Source organism: Theropithecus gelada, chromosome 15 (genome assembly GCF_003255815.1).
Source record: "Theropithecus gelada isolate Dixy chromosome 15, Tgel_1.0, whole genome shotgun sequence".
Lineage (NCBI taxonomy): Eukaryota > Metazoa > Chordata > Mammalia > Primates > Cercopithecidae > Theropithecus > Theropithecus gelada.
Window position 1 is genome coordinate 20221043 of NC_037683.1, and position 19374 is coordinate 20240416.

Consider the following 19374-nt stretch of genomic DNA (forward strand, 5'->3'; position numbering starts at 1 on the left):
TGACTTGATCCAGCAAAAGAAAGAATCCCTGAACTTGAAGATAGGTCATTTGAAATTACCCAGTCAAAGGGAAAAAAAAGAGAAATATGAATGAAAAAGAGTGAAGAAAGCTTACAAGACTTATGGGACACCATTAAGTGAACAAGTATTTGTATTGTGAGAGTTCTAGAGAAGGGAAAAGGCATAGAAAACCTATTTAATGAAATAATAGCTAAAAAATTCCCAAGTCTGGGGAGAAATATGGAAATTCAGTTTCAGGAAGCTCAGGGTCCCCAAATAGTTTTAACATGAAAAGGTCCCACGCAAGTCACTTAATAGTCAAATTATCAAAAGTCAAAGACAAAGAGAGAATTCTAAACACAGCAAGAGAAAAGTGTCAAGTCATGTATAAGGGAATCTTCATTAACCTAACAGCAGATTTCTCTGTAGAAATCTTGCAGGCCAGGAAAGAGTGGGTTGATATATTCAAGGTGCTAAAAGGAAAAAAAAAGTGAACCAAGAATACTATACCCAGAAAAGCTATCCTTCAGAAATAAGGGAGGAATAAAGTCTTTCCCAGACAAGCAAAAACTGAGAGAATTCATCACCACTAGACCAGCCTCACATGAAAGGCTCAAGGGAGTCCTACATCTGTAAGTGAAAGGACAATAATAATTATTATGATAAAACACAAAAGTGTAACATTCACTGGTAGAAAAGATGGACAAAGGAGAAAGAGAAAAGAATCAAACCTTATCACTACAAAAAAAACAACAAACATCAATGATAAACAATAAAGGCGGAAGAAAGGAAATAAGGATATACAAAACAACCAGAAAACAATTAATAAAATGACAGCAGTAAGTCCTTACCTATCAGTAATAACCTTGAGTGTAAACAGATTAAATCCCCCACTTAAACGATGTGGACTGGCCGAATGGATGAAAAGATATGACCTAACTGTATGCTGCCTACAAGAAATTGTCTTCACTTGTAAAGACATGCATAGACTGAACGTAAAGTTATGGAAAAAGATATTCCACACATATGGAAACCAAAAGTGAGCAGAAATAGCTATGCCTAAAACACAACTTTGAGTTAAAACAGATAAAACAAACTTTGAGTCAAAAACTGTAAAAAGAGACAAAAAGGTCATTATATAGTGATAAAGGAATTAATTTAGCAAGAGGATATAATAATTGTAAATATATATGTACTCAACACTTGAGCACCCACATATATACATAATATTAGATCTAAAGGGAGAGTTAGACTCCAATACAATAATAGTTGGAGATTTCAATACCCAATATCTAATGTCTCAACACTGGACAGATCATCTAGACAGAAAAGCAACAAGGAAACATTTGACTTAAACTGCACTTGAGACCAAATGGACCTAACAGACATTGACAGAACATTTAATCTAAAAGCTATAAAATGTACATCCTTTCTTTTCAATAGCACATAGAACATGTTCCAGGATAGACCACCTGTTAGACTACAAAACAAGTCTTAACAAATTTAAAAGAATTAAAATTATATCAGGTATCTTTTCTGACTGTAATGGAATCAAACTAGAAATCAACAATTAGAGGAACTTTGGAAAGTTATACAAATACACAAAAATTAAACAATATACTCCTGAGTGACCACTGGATCAATGAGGAAATTTTAAAATTTCTTGGAGCAAATGAAAATAGAAACACAGCATCCCATAACATGCTATGGGATAGAGCAAACACAGTATCAAAAGGAAACTTTATAGCAATAAACACTTATATTAAAAAACTAGCAAAATTTCAAATAAACAACCTAATGATCCAGCTTAAGGAATTAGAAAAGCCAGAACAAACAAAACTGAAAATTAGCAGAAGGAAAGACACAATAAAGACCAGGGCAAAAATTTTAAAATTGAGACTAAAAAGCATTACAAAAAATCAACTAAATGAAAAGTTGGCTTTGAAAAGATAAACAAAATTGAGAAACCATCATCTAGACTAACCAAGAAGAAAAGAGAAAAAAACCTAAATAAATACAATCAGAAATGAAAAAGCAGACATTACAACTGATGCCACAGAAGTACAAAGGATCATTAGAGGCTATTACAAACAACTGTATGCTAAGAAATCTGAAAACCTAGTGGAAATGGATAAATTCTACTTGTTTGGAAACATGCAAGCTACCAAGACTGAATCAGAAAGAAATGGAAAACCTGAACAGACCAGTAACAGGTAATGAGATTTAATCAGCAATAAAAAGCCTACCAATAAAGGAAAGCCGACTGGTTGCATTCATAGCCAAATTCTACCAAACATACAAAGAAGAACGAATACTAATCCTCCTGAAACTATTCCAAAAAATCAAAGAGGAGGGACTTCTCCCTAACTCATTCTATAAGGCTAGCATCATCCTGATACCAAAACCAGACAAGGACACAACACACAAAAAAACTACAGGCCAATATCCCTAAAGAACATAGGCTCAAAAATCCCCAACAGAATACTTGCAAACCAAATCTAATAACACATTAAAAAGAAAATACACCATGATCAAGTGGGATTTATACCAGGGATGCAAGGATGGTTCAACACATGCAAGTCAATAAACATGATACATCAATCAACAGAATGAAGGACAGCAACCATATGATCATCTCAATGGATGCAGAAAAAGCATTTGATGAAATTCAACATTTCTTCATGATAAAAACACTAAAAAAATAGACATAGAAGAAACATACCTCAGAATAATAAAGGCCAATATGACAGACCAACAACCAACATCATACAGAGTGGGGAAAAGGTGAATGTCTTTCCCCTAAGAACTGGAAAAAGACAAGGATGCCCACTTTCACCACTCCTGTTCAACATAATACCAGAAGTCCTAGCCAGAGCAATAAGGTAAGAGGAAGAAATAAAGGGCATCCAAATTGAAAGGAGGAAATCAAATTGTCTGTTTGCAGATGACATGATCTTTTATATAGAAAACCCTAAAAGCTCCACCAAAAAGCTCTTAGAACTGATAAATTAATTCAGTAAAGTTGGAGGATACAAAATCAACATAAAAAATCAGTTTTTTTTTTTTTTTTTACACAGCAACAATGAAATAGTGGAAAAAGAAATTTAGAAAACCAATCCTATTTAAAATAGCTTCCTCTCCCCCCAAAAAAACAACACCTAGGAATAAATTTATCCAAGAATGTGAAAGATTTATACAAGGAAAACTATGAAACACTGATGAAAGGAAATTGATTAGGACATTTAAAAAATTGAAAGATATTCTATGTTTATGGGTTGGAAGAATTAATATCGTGGGCTGGGTACTTGGGAGGCTGAGGTAGGTAGATCACCAGGTAAAGAGATCAAGACCATCCTGGCCAACACGGTAAAACCTGTCTCTACTAAATATACAAAAATTAGCTGGGTGTGGTGGCACACACCTGTATTTCCAGCTACTCGGGAGGCTGAGGCAGGCAAATTGCTTGAACCTGGGATGCAGAGGTTGCAGTGAGCTGAGATTGCATTACTGCACTTTAGCCTGGCAACAGAGCGAGACTCCCTCTCAAAAAAAGAAAAAAAAAAAGAAAAAAAAAGAAAAAAAGGAGGAGAAGGAGAAGAATGATTAATATTGTGAAAATAACCATACTACCAAAAGTGATCTACAGGTTTAATGCTATCCCTATCAAAATATCTATGGCATTCTTCACAGAAATAGAAAATACAGGGCTGGGCACAGTGGCTCATACCTATAATCCCAGCACTTTGGGAGGCTGAGGCTGGCAGATCACTTAAGGTCAGGAGTTCAAGACCAGCCTGGCCAATGTGACAAAACCCCATCTCTACTAAAAATACAAAAATTACCTGGGCATGGTGGTATGCACCTGTAATCCCAGCTACTCAGGAGGCTGAGGCAGGAGAATTGTTTGAACCTGGGAGGTGGAGGGTGCAGTGAGTTGAGATTGCACCATTGCACTCTAGCCCGGGTAACAGAGCAAGACTCCATCTCAGAAAAGATAAAGAAAAAGAAAAAGAAAATACAATCCTTAAATTCATGTGGAACCACAAAGGACCTCAAATATTCTGAACAAAAAGAACAAAGCTGGAGGCAACACACTGCTGGACTTCAAAATATAGTACAAAACTATAGTAACCAAAACAACATGGTACTGGCATAAAAACAGACACATAGAAGAATGGAACAGAATAAAGACTTTAGAAATGAATCCACGTATTTACAGCCAACTTGATTCTCAGCAGAGGTGCCAAAAACATTCATTGGGAATGGGAAAGTCTCTTCAATAAGTGGTGCTGGGAAAACTGGATATCCATATGCAGAAAAATGAAACTAGACCCCTTTATCTCTCACCATGTACAAAAATCATTTCAAAATTGACTAAAGAACTAAATGCAAGACCAAAAACTATGAAACTACTGGTAGAAAACATAGAAGAAATGTTTCAGGGCAGTGGTCTGGGCAATGATTTTATGAAGACGTTATCAGCACAGGCAATAAAAGCAAAAATAGATAAATGGGATCGGATCCAGTTAAAAAACTTTTGCACAGGAAAGGCAACAATCAACAGAGAGAAAAGACAATCTGCAGAATGGGAGAAGATATTTGCAAACTATTCATCTGAAAGAGACTAATATCCAGATAACTTCAAACACCTCAACAACCAGTAAACAAATAATTTTTAAAATGGGCGAAGGAGCTGAATTAACGTTTCTCAAACAGAAACATACAAATGAAAAGTACTCAACATCACTAGTCATCAGAGAAGTACAAATCAAAACTACAGTGAGATGTCATCTCACCGCCATTAGAATGTCTGTTATCAAAAATACAACAAAGAATAAATGCTGGCAAAGATGCAGAGAAAAGGGTACTCTTATATGCTGTTCTAGTGGAAATGTAAATTAGCACAGCCATTATGAAAAACAGTACGGAGTTTCCTCAGAAAACTAAAAATAGAACTATCATATGATCCAACAATGCCTCTACTGGGTGTATATCTACAGAAAAGGAAATCAGTTTGCCAAAGAGATATTTGCCCGCCCATGTTTATTGCAGCACTTCGCAATAACCAAGATACAGAATCAATCTCAGTGTCCATCACCAGAAGAGTGGATAAAGAAATGTATGTGATGGAACACTAGTTAGTGATAAAAAAAGAATGAAATTCTATCATTCATGGCACCATGGATGAACTTGAAGAACACTATCTTTTTGTTGTTGTTGTTGTTATTTTTTGAGACGGAGTCTCGCTCTGTCGCCCAGGCTGGAGTGCAGTGGCGTGATCTCGGCTCACTACAAGCTCTGCCTCCCGGGTTCACGCCATTCTCCTTCCTCAGCCTCCCGAGTAGCTGGGACTACAGGCATCCGCCACCACGCCCGGCTAATTTTTTGTATTTTTAGTAGAGACAGGGTTTCACCGTGTTAGCCAGGATGGTCTCGATCTCCTGACCTCGTGATCTGCCCGCCTCGGCCTCCCAAAGTGCTGGGATTACAGGCGTGAGCCACTGCGCCCGGCCAAAGAACATTATCTTAAGTAAAGTAAGACAGGTGCAGAAATACTGCATGTTCTTACTCATGTGGTAACTAAAAATGTTCATCTTACAGAAGTAGAAAGTAGAATAGTGGTTACTAAAGGTAGAAAAAGGGGGAGGGGGAGGATAGCTAAAGGTTGGTTAACAGATACAAAAGTATATGTATAGACCTTGTATTGACATACCACACTGTACCCTATAAATATGTACAATTACCATTTGTCAATTAAAAATAATAGCAAAAAGGCCACTCAGCAATGGGAGGATAGTCAAGGTATACTGAACTGTAACATTAAAGAGTGAAAATAGCCATAGACAATACGTAAATTAATGACTGTGTTCCAATAAAACTTTTCCTTTTTTTTTTTTTTGAGACAGAGTCTCGCTCTGTTGCCCAGGCTGGAGTGCAGTGGCACCATCTCGGCTCACTGCAACCTCCGCCTCCTGGGTTCAAGTGATTCTCCTGCCTTGGCCTCTCTTCTACAAGCACGTGCCAACACGCCCGGCTAATTTTATATTTTTAGAAGAGACGGGGTTTCACCATGTTGGCCAGGCTGGTCTTGAACTCCTGACCTCAGGTGATCCATCCTTCTCGGCCTCCCAAAGTGCTGGGATTACAGGTGCCCGGCCAAAATTTTTTTTTGAGACAGAGTCTCAGTCTGTCACCCAGGCTGGAGTGCAGTGGCACAATCTCACCTCACTGTAACAACCTCCACTTCCCAGGTTCAAGTGAGTCTCATGCCTCAGCCTCTCGAGTAGCTGGAATTACAGCTGTGCACCACCATGCCCAGTTAATTTTTGTATTTTTAGTAGAGACAGTGTTTCGCCCTGTTAGCCAGGCTGGTCTCGAACTCCTAGCTTCAAGTGATCCGCCTGCCTTGGCCTCCCAAAATGCTGGGATTACAGGCATGAACCACTGCACCCAGCCTGTGTTCCAATAAAACATTATTTAAAATGTGTCACAGGCAGGATTTGGCTCTGTTGTTCAGATTAATCATCATGACTGGGCCAGGTACAGTGGCTCACACCTGTAATCCCAGTACTTTGGGAGAATGAGGCTGAAGGATTGCTTGAGCCCAGGAGTTTGAGACCAGCCTGGACAATATAATGAGATCCTGTCTCTACAAAAAAATAAATTTCAAAAAGTTATCCAGGCATGGTGGTACATGCCTGTAGTTTCACACTCAAGAGAATGAGGTGGGAGGATTTCTTGAGCCAAGGAGGTTGAGGCTGCAATGAGCTGAGATTGCACCACTACACTCCAGCCTGGGCAACACAGTGAGACCCTGTCTCAAAAAACAAAAAACAAAACAAAGTCATCATGACTGGAGTGTTGTACTCATGAGAAAAGTTTACAGAGACTAAGCGATTGTATCATTGAGAGGTGGTTATTGTTTCAAGACAATTCTCTAAAGGTCTCTTGTGCTTTTGCAAGCAGAGGCCCTGCCTTGTTCTGGACTATTTATTCAAGGATATTTGCATAGCAAACTGCCTTGGAAAATAGAGCTAATATCTTCCTCTGGGTAAAGGACAGATTTGCCACTGTCCACTATAATAAAAATAAAGTCTGCCTCCTGGGCAAAGATCAGGTAAGCTCACTGTCCATTATAAAAGATTTGAATTCTCTGAGTTTGGGGTTCTTCTTCTGTAACAACCCACCTCATATGCAGGCATCACTGGCCCTCTTTGCATGACCGTTGGGAATTGAGGTTTGGGGACATGGTGCAAATGCTGATACTCTACTCTAGCTACTGCTTTTGTTGGGAGGAATAAACTGTCCTCTGTCTCTGGAAAAAAAAAAAAACCCACAAGAATTTCTGTCTGAATATGGATTTCCTCTAAACATATTTTAGACTATTTGCCCTCAAAAATACAAGGAATGTTTAGCATAATAGCCCAATGTTTTCAGCAATAAAGCTATCCTTTTTTTCCTCCAGAAGCCTCGCTTACTGCATAATGATCTTTTCCATAACTGTGGAAAGACAGAAGAACACTAAATTCAGATAATCTTTTGCCAGAAAGTCCAATTGTTAAATTTCTTTTAACAAAAGAGGAGAAACTATTATTTTCTTACCTCTACAAAACCATGACCCAGACATGAAATTAAGAATTTTTAATAACTTTTCATTTTATTTTTCCTTTTTCTAGTCGGAAAAACTTTTTCTTTCTTTCTTTCTTTTTTTTTTTTTTTTTTTGAGACTGAGTCTCGCTCTGTCGCCCAGGCTGGAGTGCTGTGGCCGGATCTCAGCTCACTGCAAGCTCTGCCTCCCGGGTTCCCGCCATTCTCCCGCCTCAGCCTCCCGAGTAGCTGGGACTACAGGCGCCCGCCACCTCGCCCGGCTAGTTTTTTGTATTTTTTAGTAGAGATGGAGTTTCACCGTGTTAGCCAGGATGGTCTCGATCTCCTGACCTCGTGATCCGCCCGTCTCGGCCTCCCAAAGTGCTGGGATTACAGGCTTGAGCCACCGCGCCCGGCCTGGAAAAACTTTTTCTAGCTGCCTTTTAAAGTTTGATTTTAATACATTGAGAGAGTTTATAATCAGCAGTTTGCTATTACTGATTTCAGACTATTTTAATTAGTAGTTTGAGTCTCCTCCCAAATTGTTTTTTAGTTATTTAGAAATAGCTTTAAAAAGTTATTTTTAAGTTCATTTTTAAAAGTGGAGGAAGAAGAAAATTGATACATTTCATTATCTCTTTATTGTGTTTCTTATTCTCTTCATGTCAGAGTGTCAACATGCATGCTGTCTGAGGAAGAAGGAAAGGGGAAAAGCAAAGTTCCCAAATGACCACAAATGAATTAATTTTCTCTAATTAATTATGGGCTGGGCATAGTGTCTCATGCCTGTAATTCCAGCACTTCGGGAGGCCCAGGTGGGTGGATCACTGGAGGTCACGAGTTTAAGACCAGCCTGGCCAACATGACAAAACTCTGTCTCTACTAAAAATACAAAAATTAGCTGGGCGTGGTAGTGGTTGCCTGTTGTAGTCCCAGCTACTTGGGAGGCTGAGGCAGGAGAATCGCTTGAACCTGGGAGGCGGAGGTTGCAGTAAGCCGAGATCGTGCCACTGCACCACTCCAGCCTGGGCGACAGAGCAAGACTCTATCTCAAAAAAAAGAAAAAGGGAAGAACTATGTATAATTTTTAAGTTATTCTGTAACTGCTTGAGTTAAAAATGATAATGTGATACCTAAAAATATACATAGAATTTTCTTTTGAAAAAGTAATGACTGTTAGTGTTGTAAAATATATTATTATTTATATACACTTAAAAAATGCTTTTTTCTAAAGTGTTAAAACCTTGCAGGAGTTGTTCACACCCATGAGTATGTAAATTCCGTAATTGAGCATTACTACCACAAGAAAATCTGAGAATCCCTTTTGGGATAATTTAAGAAATGTGTAGTATTGCATAGTTAATGCAACATAACTCCACAGTGCTTATGCTTCCTTTATGAATAATTCTATATTCTTTTTTTCTGATATAATTTTTGTGCTATCTTTACTAGCAACATGTCATTAAGACCAGATTAGCTAATTTTATCTTAAATTAATTGTTAGCTGATCTCAATAGTATAGATGTCTGATTTCTATTTAAAATCCAGTTCTATACCTTTATTCTCCAGTTATGAAGCTGTGGGATTTGGTTCTTTCATTTCAAATCTATGGATAAGCATAAGTGGTCTGTTAATAGCCTTTTTTTTTCTTTTTTTGGTTTCATTGCATTTATATCATTGACCTTTGCTTCAGAAAGCATTCAAGTCTTTAACAGAGACCATGAAAGGGAGTGTTGTAAAGTCTTTATTCTATGAAAGAAGCCACACAGGCAAAGCTTTATATTTGCTGAGTGATTTCTTTTCTTTCTTTTTTCTTTTTTTTTTTTTTTGTGAGACAGAGTCTTGCTGTCACCCAGGCTGGAGTTCAGTGGTGCAATCTTGGCTCACCACAACCTCTACCTCACAGGTTCAAGCAATTCTGCCTCATCCTCCCGAGTAGCTGGGACTACGGGCGTGTGCCACCATGCCCTGCTAATTTTCGTATTTTTAGTAGAGACGAGGTTTCCCTATGTTGGCCAGGCTGATCTCGAACTCCTGACCTCGTGATCCACTTGCCTTGGCCTCCCAAAGTGCTGGGATTACAGGCATGAGCCACTGTGCCCAGCTGATTTAAATCTTTTTTTTGAGAGAAGAGTCTCCCTATGTCGCTCAGGCTGGATCGTCACAGGCACGATCATGGCACACTCAGCTCAAGAGGATGGCTTCAATTCCCTATGTCATCTCCTGCCTAACCAGTCAGCACTTCTGGCTCCCTGACTTCACCCCACCTACCAAGTCGTCCTTAAAAACTCTAATCCCTGAATACTTAGGGAAACTGATTTGAGTAATAATAAAGCTCTGGTCTCCTGCACAGCTGGCTCTGCATGAATTACTCTTTCTCTATTGCAATTCCCCCATCTTGATAAATCAGCTCTGTCTAGGCAGTGGGCAAGGTGAACCCATTGGGTGGTTGCAGGATTAGTCTCCTGTGTTTCGTTGGCCTATGGGACTTTATGAGAGATAGGTTTAATTTGAGATAAGTGGACCCAGCTGTTTATTCCTGTTTAACTGCAGTTGGAGTAGTTCGTGCAGCCTAGAACTCCTGGTGTCAAGTGATCTTCCTGCCTTAGCTTGTTGCCTCAGCCTCCTGAGTAGCTGGCACTATAGGCATGTGCCACCATGCCTGATAAATTTAATTCTTATACATGCAGAAATTGGCCTTGGACCATGAATAACATGATGCAAAAGAACTAGTAGTGCAACCTCACAACCAAAATTCCTCACTTCATTTTTTTTTTTTTTTTTTTTTTTTGAGACGGAGTCTCACTCTGTCACCCAAGCTGGAGTGCAGTGATATGATCTTGGCTCACTGCACCTTCCATCTCCCGAGTTCAAGCAGTTCTTCTGCTTCAGCCTCCCGGGTAGCTGGAACTACAGGCACACGCCACCACACTGACTAATTTTTGTATTTTTAGTAGAGATGGGGTTTCACCATGTTGGCCAGGCTGGTCACTGGTCTTGAACTCCTGACCTCAAGTGATCCACCTGCCTCAGCCTCCCAAAGTGCTGGGATAAAGGCTATGAGTCACCACGCCCGACCTATATTTTCTTTTAAAAGAGAGAAAAGCACCTTTTTTTTTTCCTTGTTTTAAAATCTGGCCATGCGTGATGTGTCATACCTGTAATGCCAGCACTTTGGGAGGCCGAGGCAGGTGGATTGCTTGAGCTCCAGAGTTTGAGACCAGCCCGGGCAACATGGGAAAACCCTGTCTCCACAAAAAATACAAAAATTAGCCGGATATAGTGGCGCATACCTGTAGTCCCAGCTACTTGGGGGGCTGAGGCAGAAGGACCACCTGAACCCAGGAGGTTGAGGCCGCAGTGAGCCGAAATCGCACCACTGCTGCCTAGGGGACTAAATGAGACCCTCTCAAAAAAAAAAAAAAAAAAAGCGAAAAACAAAAACAAACAAAAAACACCCAGGAAAAAATAAAGCATGATATGTACACTCAGACAACTACTTTATCAGGATTCATTAAGTCACGCATGATTTTTTTTTTAAATCAGCAATTAAGGAGCAGATCCTCCAGGTAGAAAGTCTTTTAGTGTCCCAAGAATTATGAAGGGAAAACTCACTTTAGGAATAGCGACTGCTTTGGGAACATTGGCTATATTATGGTTACACAATATTATTAAGTGATTTTGTGTTCAAAAGGAATACCTTTTTCTTCTTATAGGTTGTGGGTTAGGCAAACACCATCATTGAAAGTAACTGTTTATCCTTTTGTGTACTGAATAAATGTATTTAGAGGAATGAGGAGTAAGCATATTTTGATTAACATTTTAAAAGCCTTGGAGGCCGGGCGCGGTGGCTCAAGCCTGTAATCCCAGCACTTTGGGAGGCCGAGACGGGCGGATCACAAGGTCAGGAGATCGAGACCATCCTGGCTAACACGGCGAAACCCCGTCTCTACTAAAAACACAAAAAATTAGCCGGGCGAGGTGGCGGCGCCTGTGGTCCCAGCTACTCGGGAGGCTGAGGCAGGAGAATGGCGGGAACCCGGGAGGCAGAGCTTGCAGTGAGCTGAGATCTGGTCACTGCACTCCAGCCTGGGCGACAGAGCGAGACTCCGTCTCAAAAAAAAAAAAAATTAAAAAAAAAAAATTAAAAAAAATAAAAGCCTTGGAAATAATGAAGTGTTGTAAGCCATTCTTTGAAAGGTACTTTATGTTCTTTATAATTTTCTGATAGTGTAGAGGGGCTTCTTATTCCTTCTTATTGAGTCATAAAATATTCCTGAATTTTATTTTTTATGAATACAGATTTTATTTGCTAGATCTTTAAGTGCCTTGGGATATTCTTGTGTAAGACTGTGTATATGTGTGTGGCTTCTTTTCTTTTTTCTTTGCTAAATTACTTGATTCATAGATTTATGTTTGATAGTGTAAATTAGATAATGTAAATTTTTGTTGCATTTTTAAAAACATCTATGATCAGTACAAATTTTAATTAAGCTTTAAACATCAAAATATTTGGGCTTATATCTCTGAGAACCTTTGACTTTGTTAGGCTGCAGCTTCTCTTTAAGCAATAAGATTTCTCAGCTTTTGTTAAAGACCTGAAATTTACTTGCAGTGAGAAAAGAGACCAAGATTTATTCTGGACAGAGCATAAACACCATCACTACAGTCAGGACCTATATAGATGGTGAACTGTAATGCTTTGGATCTACAGAATGAAGCTTGATACCTAAGGAATATCAAGTTATTTGGCAGACAAATTTCTTGTACCAATTTAGAGTCAATCTTAGGAGTAGATAGTATGGTAGGGAAAAGTCTGGCTTTGTGTGAATAGACTTGACTTACTAGCTGAGGACAGTAACTTTATCTGAATTCTCTCGGTAGTAAAATAAGTATTATGACCCTCACCAAGTAGAACTACCTTGAGGATTAGAGAAAAAATATATTTATTTACATAAGCCCTCAATAAGTGATAGCTCATTGTTTTTATCATGATCATCATCATAATTATTACTCCTGCTTTCAAATGCCTCCATTTTAAATTTTCTGTAAAATTATTTGTTAGCTAAGAAATGGCATTATGCAATACACTAGGCAGCTTTTAATAGCAATACAGAATTTGAAAGGTGATTTCTTTGGACACAAGGCTTTGAGATATGGTGAGTATATATGATTTACATGAGCTGGGCTTTCTTTCCCTTCTGGGATGTTAGGCAATACAACTTTTAAACTGATTTACTTTTATTCATTGTCTTTGCTTTTATTTGCAGTTCTGGGAAATGCCAGTGCAAAGTGGGTGTCATTGGCTCTACATGTGACCGATGCCAAGATGGATATTATGGCTTTAGTAAGAATGGCTGCTTGCCCTGCCAGTGCAATAATCGGTCTGCCAGTTGTGATGCCCTCACAGGTACATACTTTCCTTAACTTTGTCATGTAATTATTCCACTGTTCTTTTCATTTGGAAATCTTTCAGCTATAGGTTGATTCTTCTGAAATAGTTTGGAAGGGCCTTTATCTTCTAAGTAGGATGTAATAGATCACAGCAAGCCAAACTCCTGCTACAACAAACTTGAAAAAGTATGTAAATTTCAAAAAAAAAAATATATATATATATATATGTGTATATATATGTATGTATACACACACCTATGGAGACAAGGAGAACTATAGGAACTACAATTCCAGAAAGGTTGGAACTCTGCCTAGGTAAACTGATGATCACCAGCCATTGTCTTTCCAGGGGACATTTGCTGATTCCGAGCAAAGGCAAAGAATGAGCTAGATCCACGCAAAGGAATTCTTCTTTAGGAAAGAGATACAAGAAATGTTTTTGGCAGTCATTTAAGGCTTGCATAATGGTTGGAAACAAGAGGATCCCTAAACACAAGGCCAGCTTTTCCACAGGATATTAGCTGACTATGCAGAAGATGGAAGGCTGGGCCAGAAAGGTAGAAAAAAATCTCTTTCTCTTTCAGTCTTGTGCTGAGGAGACAAAATCCCTTTAGAAAGAGAGGGCCTGCTATGACGTTCAATTATCTCCCCCTCAAGATGTTCTCAGACTCTGAAGGTGCATGCAGTGGGACCTAGGCTCAAATTACCAAAGGCCGATACAGATCTCTCACAGTCTTTTAGGGCCAAGGAGACACAGGCTTGCTGGGCTCTCAATCAAAAGCTTTAGAGGGCCATGACCAAGAAATAGTAAGGAATCAGAAGTTGATTCACTCATATTAAAATTGTAGTCCACCTTCAGGCCGCCTCAACTTCCGACTGGATTGAAGTAATTCTCTCATTATATCTGCCTAATCGATAAAAGGGGAGCCCTCTCTGGTTCTTTTATATACTGTGTCCGGCATACAGTAAAAAATACTAGACAATGCAAAGACAGAAGAATGTGACCAGTACCAAAGAGAAAAAAATGAACAATGGAAGCAGGCCCTTAGGTGATCTAGATGTTAGAGTTAGCATAGAAAGACTTAACTAAAATTCGTATTTTCATACAACAGAGGGAAAATCAGACAAAATAGGTGAAGAGAGGCAAAATTTCAATAGAAATTGGAATCTAAAAAATCAAATGAACAAACTAGAACTGAAAAATACAACATGTGACTTAATAACTCATTGCATTAATCTAACAGTAAATTATACACAGTGAAGACAAAGTTAGTAGACTTGAATACAGTACAGTTAAAAACATCCAAACTGAAGCATTTTGAGAAAATATAATGGGAAGAACAGAGCAGGGAAGATGTGGGACACAGCCAAAAGGTTTAGCATAAATGTAATTGGAGAGCTAAAAAGAGAGGAAAGAGATATTGGGTCACAGTAATATCTGAAGAGAAAATGGCCAGGAATTTTCCAAATTGATTAAAGGCATCAACTCACAGATTCAGAAAGCTCAGCAAACCCTAAGCAGTATAAAAACAAAGAAAACCACATTTAGGCAAACTTAGTCAAACTATTAAAAACTAAAACCAATTAACTTCTGATCTTAGTTTTCCTAAATGTGAGGATTAAGTATCCTTCCTTGGAAACATTTTTTTTTTCCCAAGCAAACAAACAAAAAAATCAGGACACACTAGTCTGACAGGTGTTTTTAAGAGAACAGGGTGGCAAAATATTTGAAGTTGAAAGTACCCTGGAAAAATCGGTTGAAAGTTTATTCTTCATTCAAATACTCTATAGTGAAACAAATTGATTTAGAAGAAAGTGTATTTTTTTTTTTCTTTTATGTGATCTTGTCCCTGCCTATTTGCCAGTTTTATCTTCTGGTGTTCTTTTTCTTTACATCTGTGATCCAGTCACATTGATTTCTAAAACAAGGCATGTTCCCTGCTTCCAGGGTTCTCATATATGATCTTTCCTCTGCCAAGAGTGGTTTTTCTAATCCACCTGTACCTCCATCCTTGACCTCTCTGCCTTATTAAATCATATTCTTCCCTCGGGTCATCAATTAAAGGCCACTTCATCAGGAAGCATTTCCTGATGCTCTAGGCTTAATGGTAATGTCCCTATTATATGCTCTCACGTATACTTGTATTTTTTTCATAGCACTTTTCACAGTTTGTAATTATTTATTTATTTGTGGTTCTGAGTCACATATGGCTCACTCATGAGGGCAAGAACAGTTTTTTTTTCACCATTGTATACACAATCTCTAGCATGGAGCTTTAGCATATAGTAACCACTCACTAAATTTTTATCAAATAAATGAACAAATGAATGGAAAGACATACAGAGGAAAAATGATTTTTTTTTTTTTTTTTTTTTTTTGAGACGGAGTCTCGCTCTGTCCCCCAGGCTGGAGTGCAGTGGCCGGATCTCAGCTCACTGCAAGCTCCGCCTCCCAGGTTTATGCCATTCTCCTGCCTCAGCCTCCCGAGTAGCTGGGACTACAGGCACCCGCCACCTCGCCCGGCTAGTTTTTTGTATTTTTTAGTGGAGACGGAGTTTCACTGGGTTAGGCAGGATGGTCTCGATCTCCTGACCTCGTGATCTGCCCGTCTCGGCCTCCCAAAGTGCTGGGATTATAGGCTTGAGCCACCGTGCCCAGCCTAGGAAAAATGATTTTCAGTACTGGGTAACAATAGGAATACTTCATTATATTGAGCTGATTAAAATTACTCCCTAGATCTTTTACAGTACCAAAAAGCAGTCTACATTGCTGATTCTCAGTTTTAATTTTTCTTACAGCAATGAGGCCACTCTCTTTGCTGTCATGTAAGTGCTGACCTGTCCTTGATCTGGAGATAATTTAAGGCAAAATAATTCTTTTTCATGGTTATGGTTTCTAAAAGCAGCTAGTAGTGAGAGAAATAAATGGTTTGTTTGTTTGGAATTATAATAAAAGTGGAATCCAACATGAAGGAGTGCAAATACTTTATTTAAAATTACAAGCTTTATATAAAACCACTCTTGTCAAGTGTCTGTTTTCAACAGTGCTGTGATAAGGTTGCCCTCTGGTGGCCACTTACTACGTTTTTACAGTCCTATTTTCACCCCCTCTACTGTTTTTCTATTCCTTCTGTTTTAGATTGAAGTAGATTTTCAAAGTACTCTTTTTTTTTTGTGGTAAAATATATTTGGATAAACATTTTGGAAAGCAATTTGATAGTAAGTATTAGAAATCTTAAAAATTCTTCTTTGATCCGGTAATTCTATTTCCAGGAATCTATTCTAAGGAAAGAATTCTAAATTCATAAGAAGCTTATGTTCAAAGATGCTCACCAAAGTGGTAGTTACAATTTTAAAAAGCTAGACACCCCAATTTCTCACAATAGGGTATGAAATAAATACTGTTATCTAGGCAGTATGTTATTAAAAACACAGAAAACCAAATGTTGATCTTACATTGGGCAAGTTACTTAATCTGTTTCTTCACCTATAAATTTGATATAATAGCAGTAACTGCCTAGTGGGTTGTTGTGAAGATTAAATGCAGTACATTAGTAGAGCCTTCATATAGTGTCTGACGCATCACAAGTAATCAGTAAATGGTAACTGTTATTACGTTCTCGATAAAATGTTTTATTTTGTTTTTTTCTGAGACGGAGTTTCACTCTTGTTGTCCAGGCTGGAGTACAGTTGCTCTGTCACTTAGGCTGGAGTGCATGACACGATCTTGGCTCACTGCAACCTCCACCTCCTGGGTTCAAGTGATTCTCCTGCCTCAGCCTCCTGAGTAGCTGGGATTACAGGCGCCCACCATCATGCCCAGCTAATTTTTTTTGTATTTTTAGTAGAGACGGGGTTTTGCCATGTTGGGCAGGCTGGTCTCAAACTCCTGACCTCAGGTGATCCGCCTGCCTCAGCCTCCTAAAGTGGTGGGGTTACAGGTATGAGCCACTGTGCCTGGCTGATAAAATGTTTTAAAGAATGATGTATAGCAATATGAGAAAGTAAAAGAAGCAAGGTATAAAATGACATATGCCATATAATTAGACTAGTTAAAAAACAAAAGCCAAACCCCTGTAAATGATGAAAGATTACAAAGAGAAGTACTAAAAATCTGTGTGTGTTTTTTTTTTTTTTTTCCTTTCTTTTTTTGAGACTGAGTCTTGCTCTGTCACTCAGGCTAGAGTGCATGGCACAATCTTGGCTCACTGCAACCTCTGCCTCCCAGGTTCAAACGATTCTCCTGCTTCAGCCTCCCAAGTAGCTGGGATTACAGGCCCCCACCATCACATGCCTGGCTAATTTTTGTATTTTTAGTAGACATGGGGTTTCACCATGGTGGCCAGGCTGGTCTTGAACTCCTGACCTTAGGTGATTCACCCATCTTGGCCTCCCAAAGTCCTAGGATTACAGGCTTGAGCCACGGAGCCCAGCCTAAAAATCTTAATGAGAGATTTCCTAGGATTATTTTTTACCCCTTTCTACTCCTGTATTTTTCCAGATTTTCTTTATTAAGCATGTTTCCCTTAAAATGGAGGTGGGGGGATATTATTTTTAAAACTGGAACTTTATGTTCATATAATATACTTCCTTTGAAAATCCAGTGTACCTTTATGTATTCATAGTGTCCTATGATGAGTAACTTGACCTGAGTAGCTTGACTGAGTTGACTAATCTACTCCCCAGTGATACTTACTTCAGGGTATCATGCTTTCCTGGTTTTTGTGCTACCTAACCAGCTTTTCCTTCTTATTAGTTCTACTACATCTTCCTCAGTTCAACTACAAGCATTGGAGTGCCTCAGGGCTCAGAGCTTGTCACGTTTGTCTTTGCCATTTAAACTTTCTCCCTAAGTGGTCTCATTCAGTCCCCTGGATTTAATTTGTACTTGTTTGTTTGTTTTAGCTCATTTTCTCCCTTAACCCTGGATTTAATTTAAATGCCATCTATATATGTGCTTATTATCAGATTTACATTTCTCCCTTGATCTCCACACTCAAATATCCAACAGTCAAATATCCACTTGACATCTTCACTTGAATGTTTTAATTGGCATTATAAACCTAACACATGCAAAACAACTTTTTTTCAACTTTATAAATTAAGCCTGCTCTATCCATTTCACCAAGTTACTGAGTCCCAAAGCCTAGTAGTCATATTTGATTTTTCTCCTTTTTCTTACTGCAAATATCCAGCTTATCAGTATATTCCATCAGCCCTATCTTCAAAACATACTCTGAATCTGACCACTGCTCATGACTTTTATTGCATCATCCTTGCCCAAGCCACTGTCATCCCTTTGAACTACTTTGGCGCAGTCTCATCTGGTCTTTCAGCCTCCTCTCTTCTCTCCCTCTTACCTGATCCCCACCCCACCACAGTTAGTCCCCATATAACAACCAGAGCAATCTTTTTAAAATGTAAAACCAGATCATGTCATTTTCATGCTTAAACCCTCCAATGGGTTCTCATCCCTTTTGGAATAAACAAAATTCAAACATCTGTCCGTGGCCTATCTGGTTTTACATTTTCTGGGTCCTGCGTTTCTCTCTGACCTTATGCCCTATTACTCTCTCCCTTGTTAAGCTGGGCTCCATAGTGGCCTTCTTTCAGTTGGACAGGTTGAAGCTTGCCTTTTGTTCTATAAAGAGGGTAAGGCATTTCTTCCTACGACAAAGCACATTACTGTATTTCCGACAGGTTTATATATAAATGATGAAATGGTAAAATAAATAAAGGAATAAGGAAAGGTCTTTTTGCAGGTAACAGTTTTTGCAGGTATGTTTTCAATGTTTTGTCCCTGAATTTGGCTGGAAAGGAGCCCTACATTCCTTTCTTTGACTAGTTATTTTCTTGGTTATCTCTACAAAGATTTTTGAGATGCTTAGTCAAGGAGCATGAAAAAAATCATCTTCAGGAAACATTCCTTTTTATTTTGATCCACCCTTTGGCCATCTTTCAGCAATGAGAATGTGAGAATGTGAGTTTTAGGGCAGTATTGTTATATTTTGGGGGTTCCAGGCAGAGCACAATGAACAATGTTAAACTTCAGCTTATTTTTATATATCATTTATCATAAAAGAAAGACCCTTAGATTTTAGATTTAAAGGAAACCTTAGATTTCATCTAGTTCAGCTTTTAAAATTTACAGATGAGGAAATTAAGACATAAAGAGAAAACATTTTGTCCTATGCAGTAGTCTTTCACCCTTTGAAATGCTCACATTATATTAAATCATTAGCCAAAGAATTATTATCCCATTTTACAGATTAGAAAAGTGAAAATCAGAGAAGCTATTTGCTTGAGGTAACATAGTTTGTGAGAAATTCAGCTGGAAATGGAACACAAATTTGACATTAAATCCCATACCATTTTTTAAATGCTATGTTGCCT

At 38.5% G+C, this 19374-nt stretch overlaps 1 protein-coding gene across 1 annotated transcript in view; it reads left to right on the top strand.

Moving 5' to 3' along the window:
* MEGF9 (multiple EGF like domains 9) overlaps positions 1–19374 on the top strand; it is a 115187-nt gene that overhangs the window by 79786 nt on the left and 16027 nt on the right. Inside the window, exon 3 of the mRNA XM_025360527.1 lies at positions 12858–12997. Within this exon, the coding sequence (XP_025216312.1) occupies positions 12858–12997 (140 nt within the window). The remainder of the gene's footprint in view (positions 1–12857; positions 12998–19374) is intronic.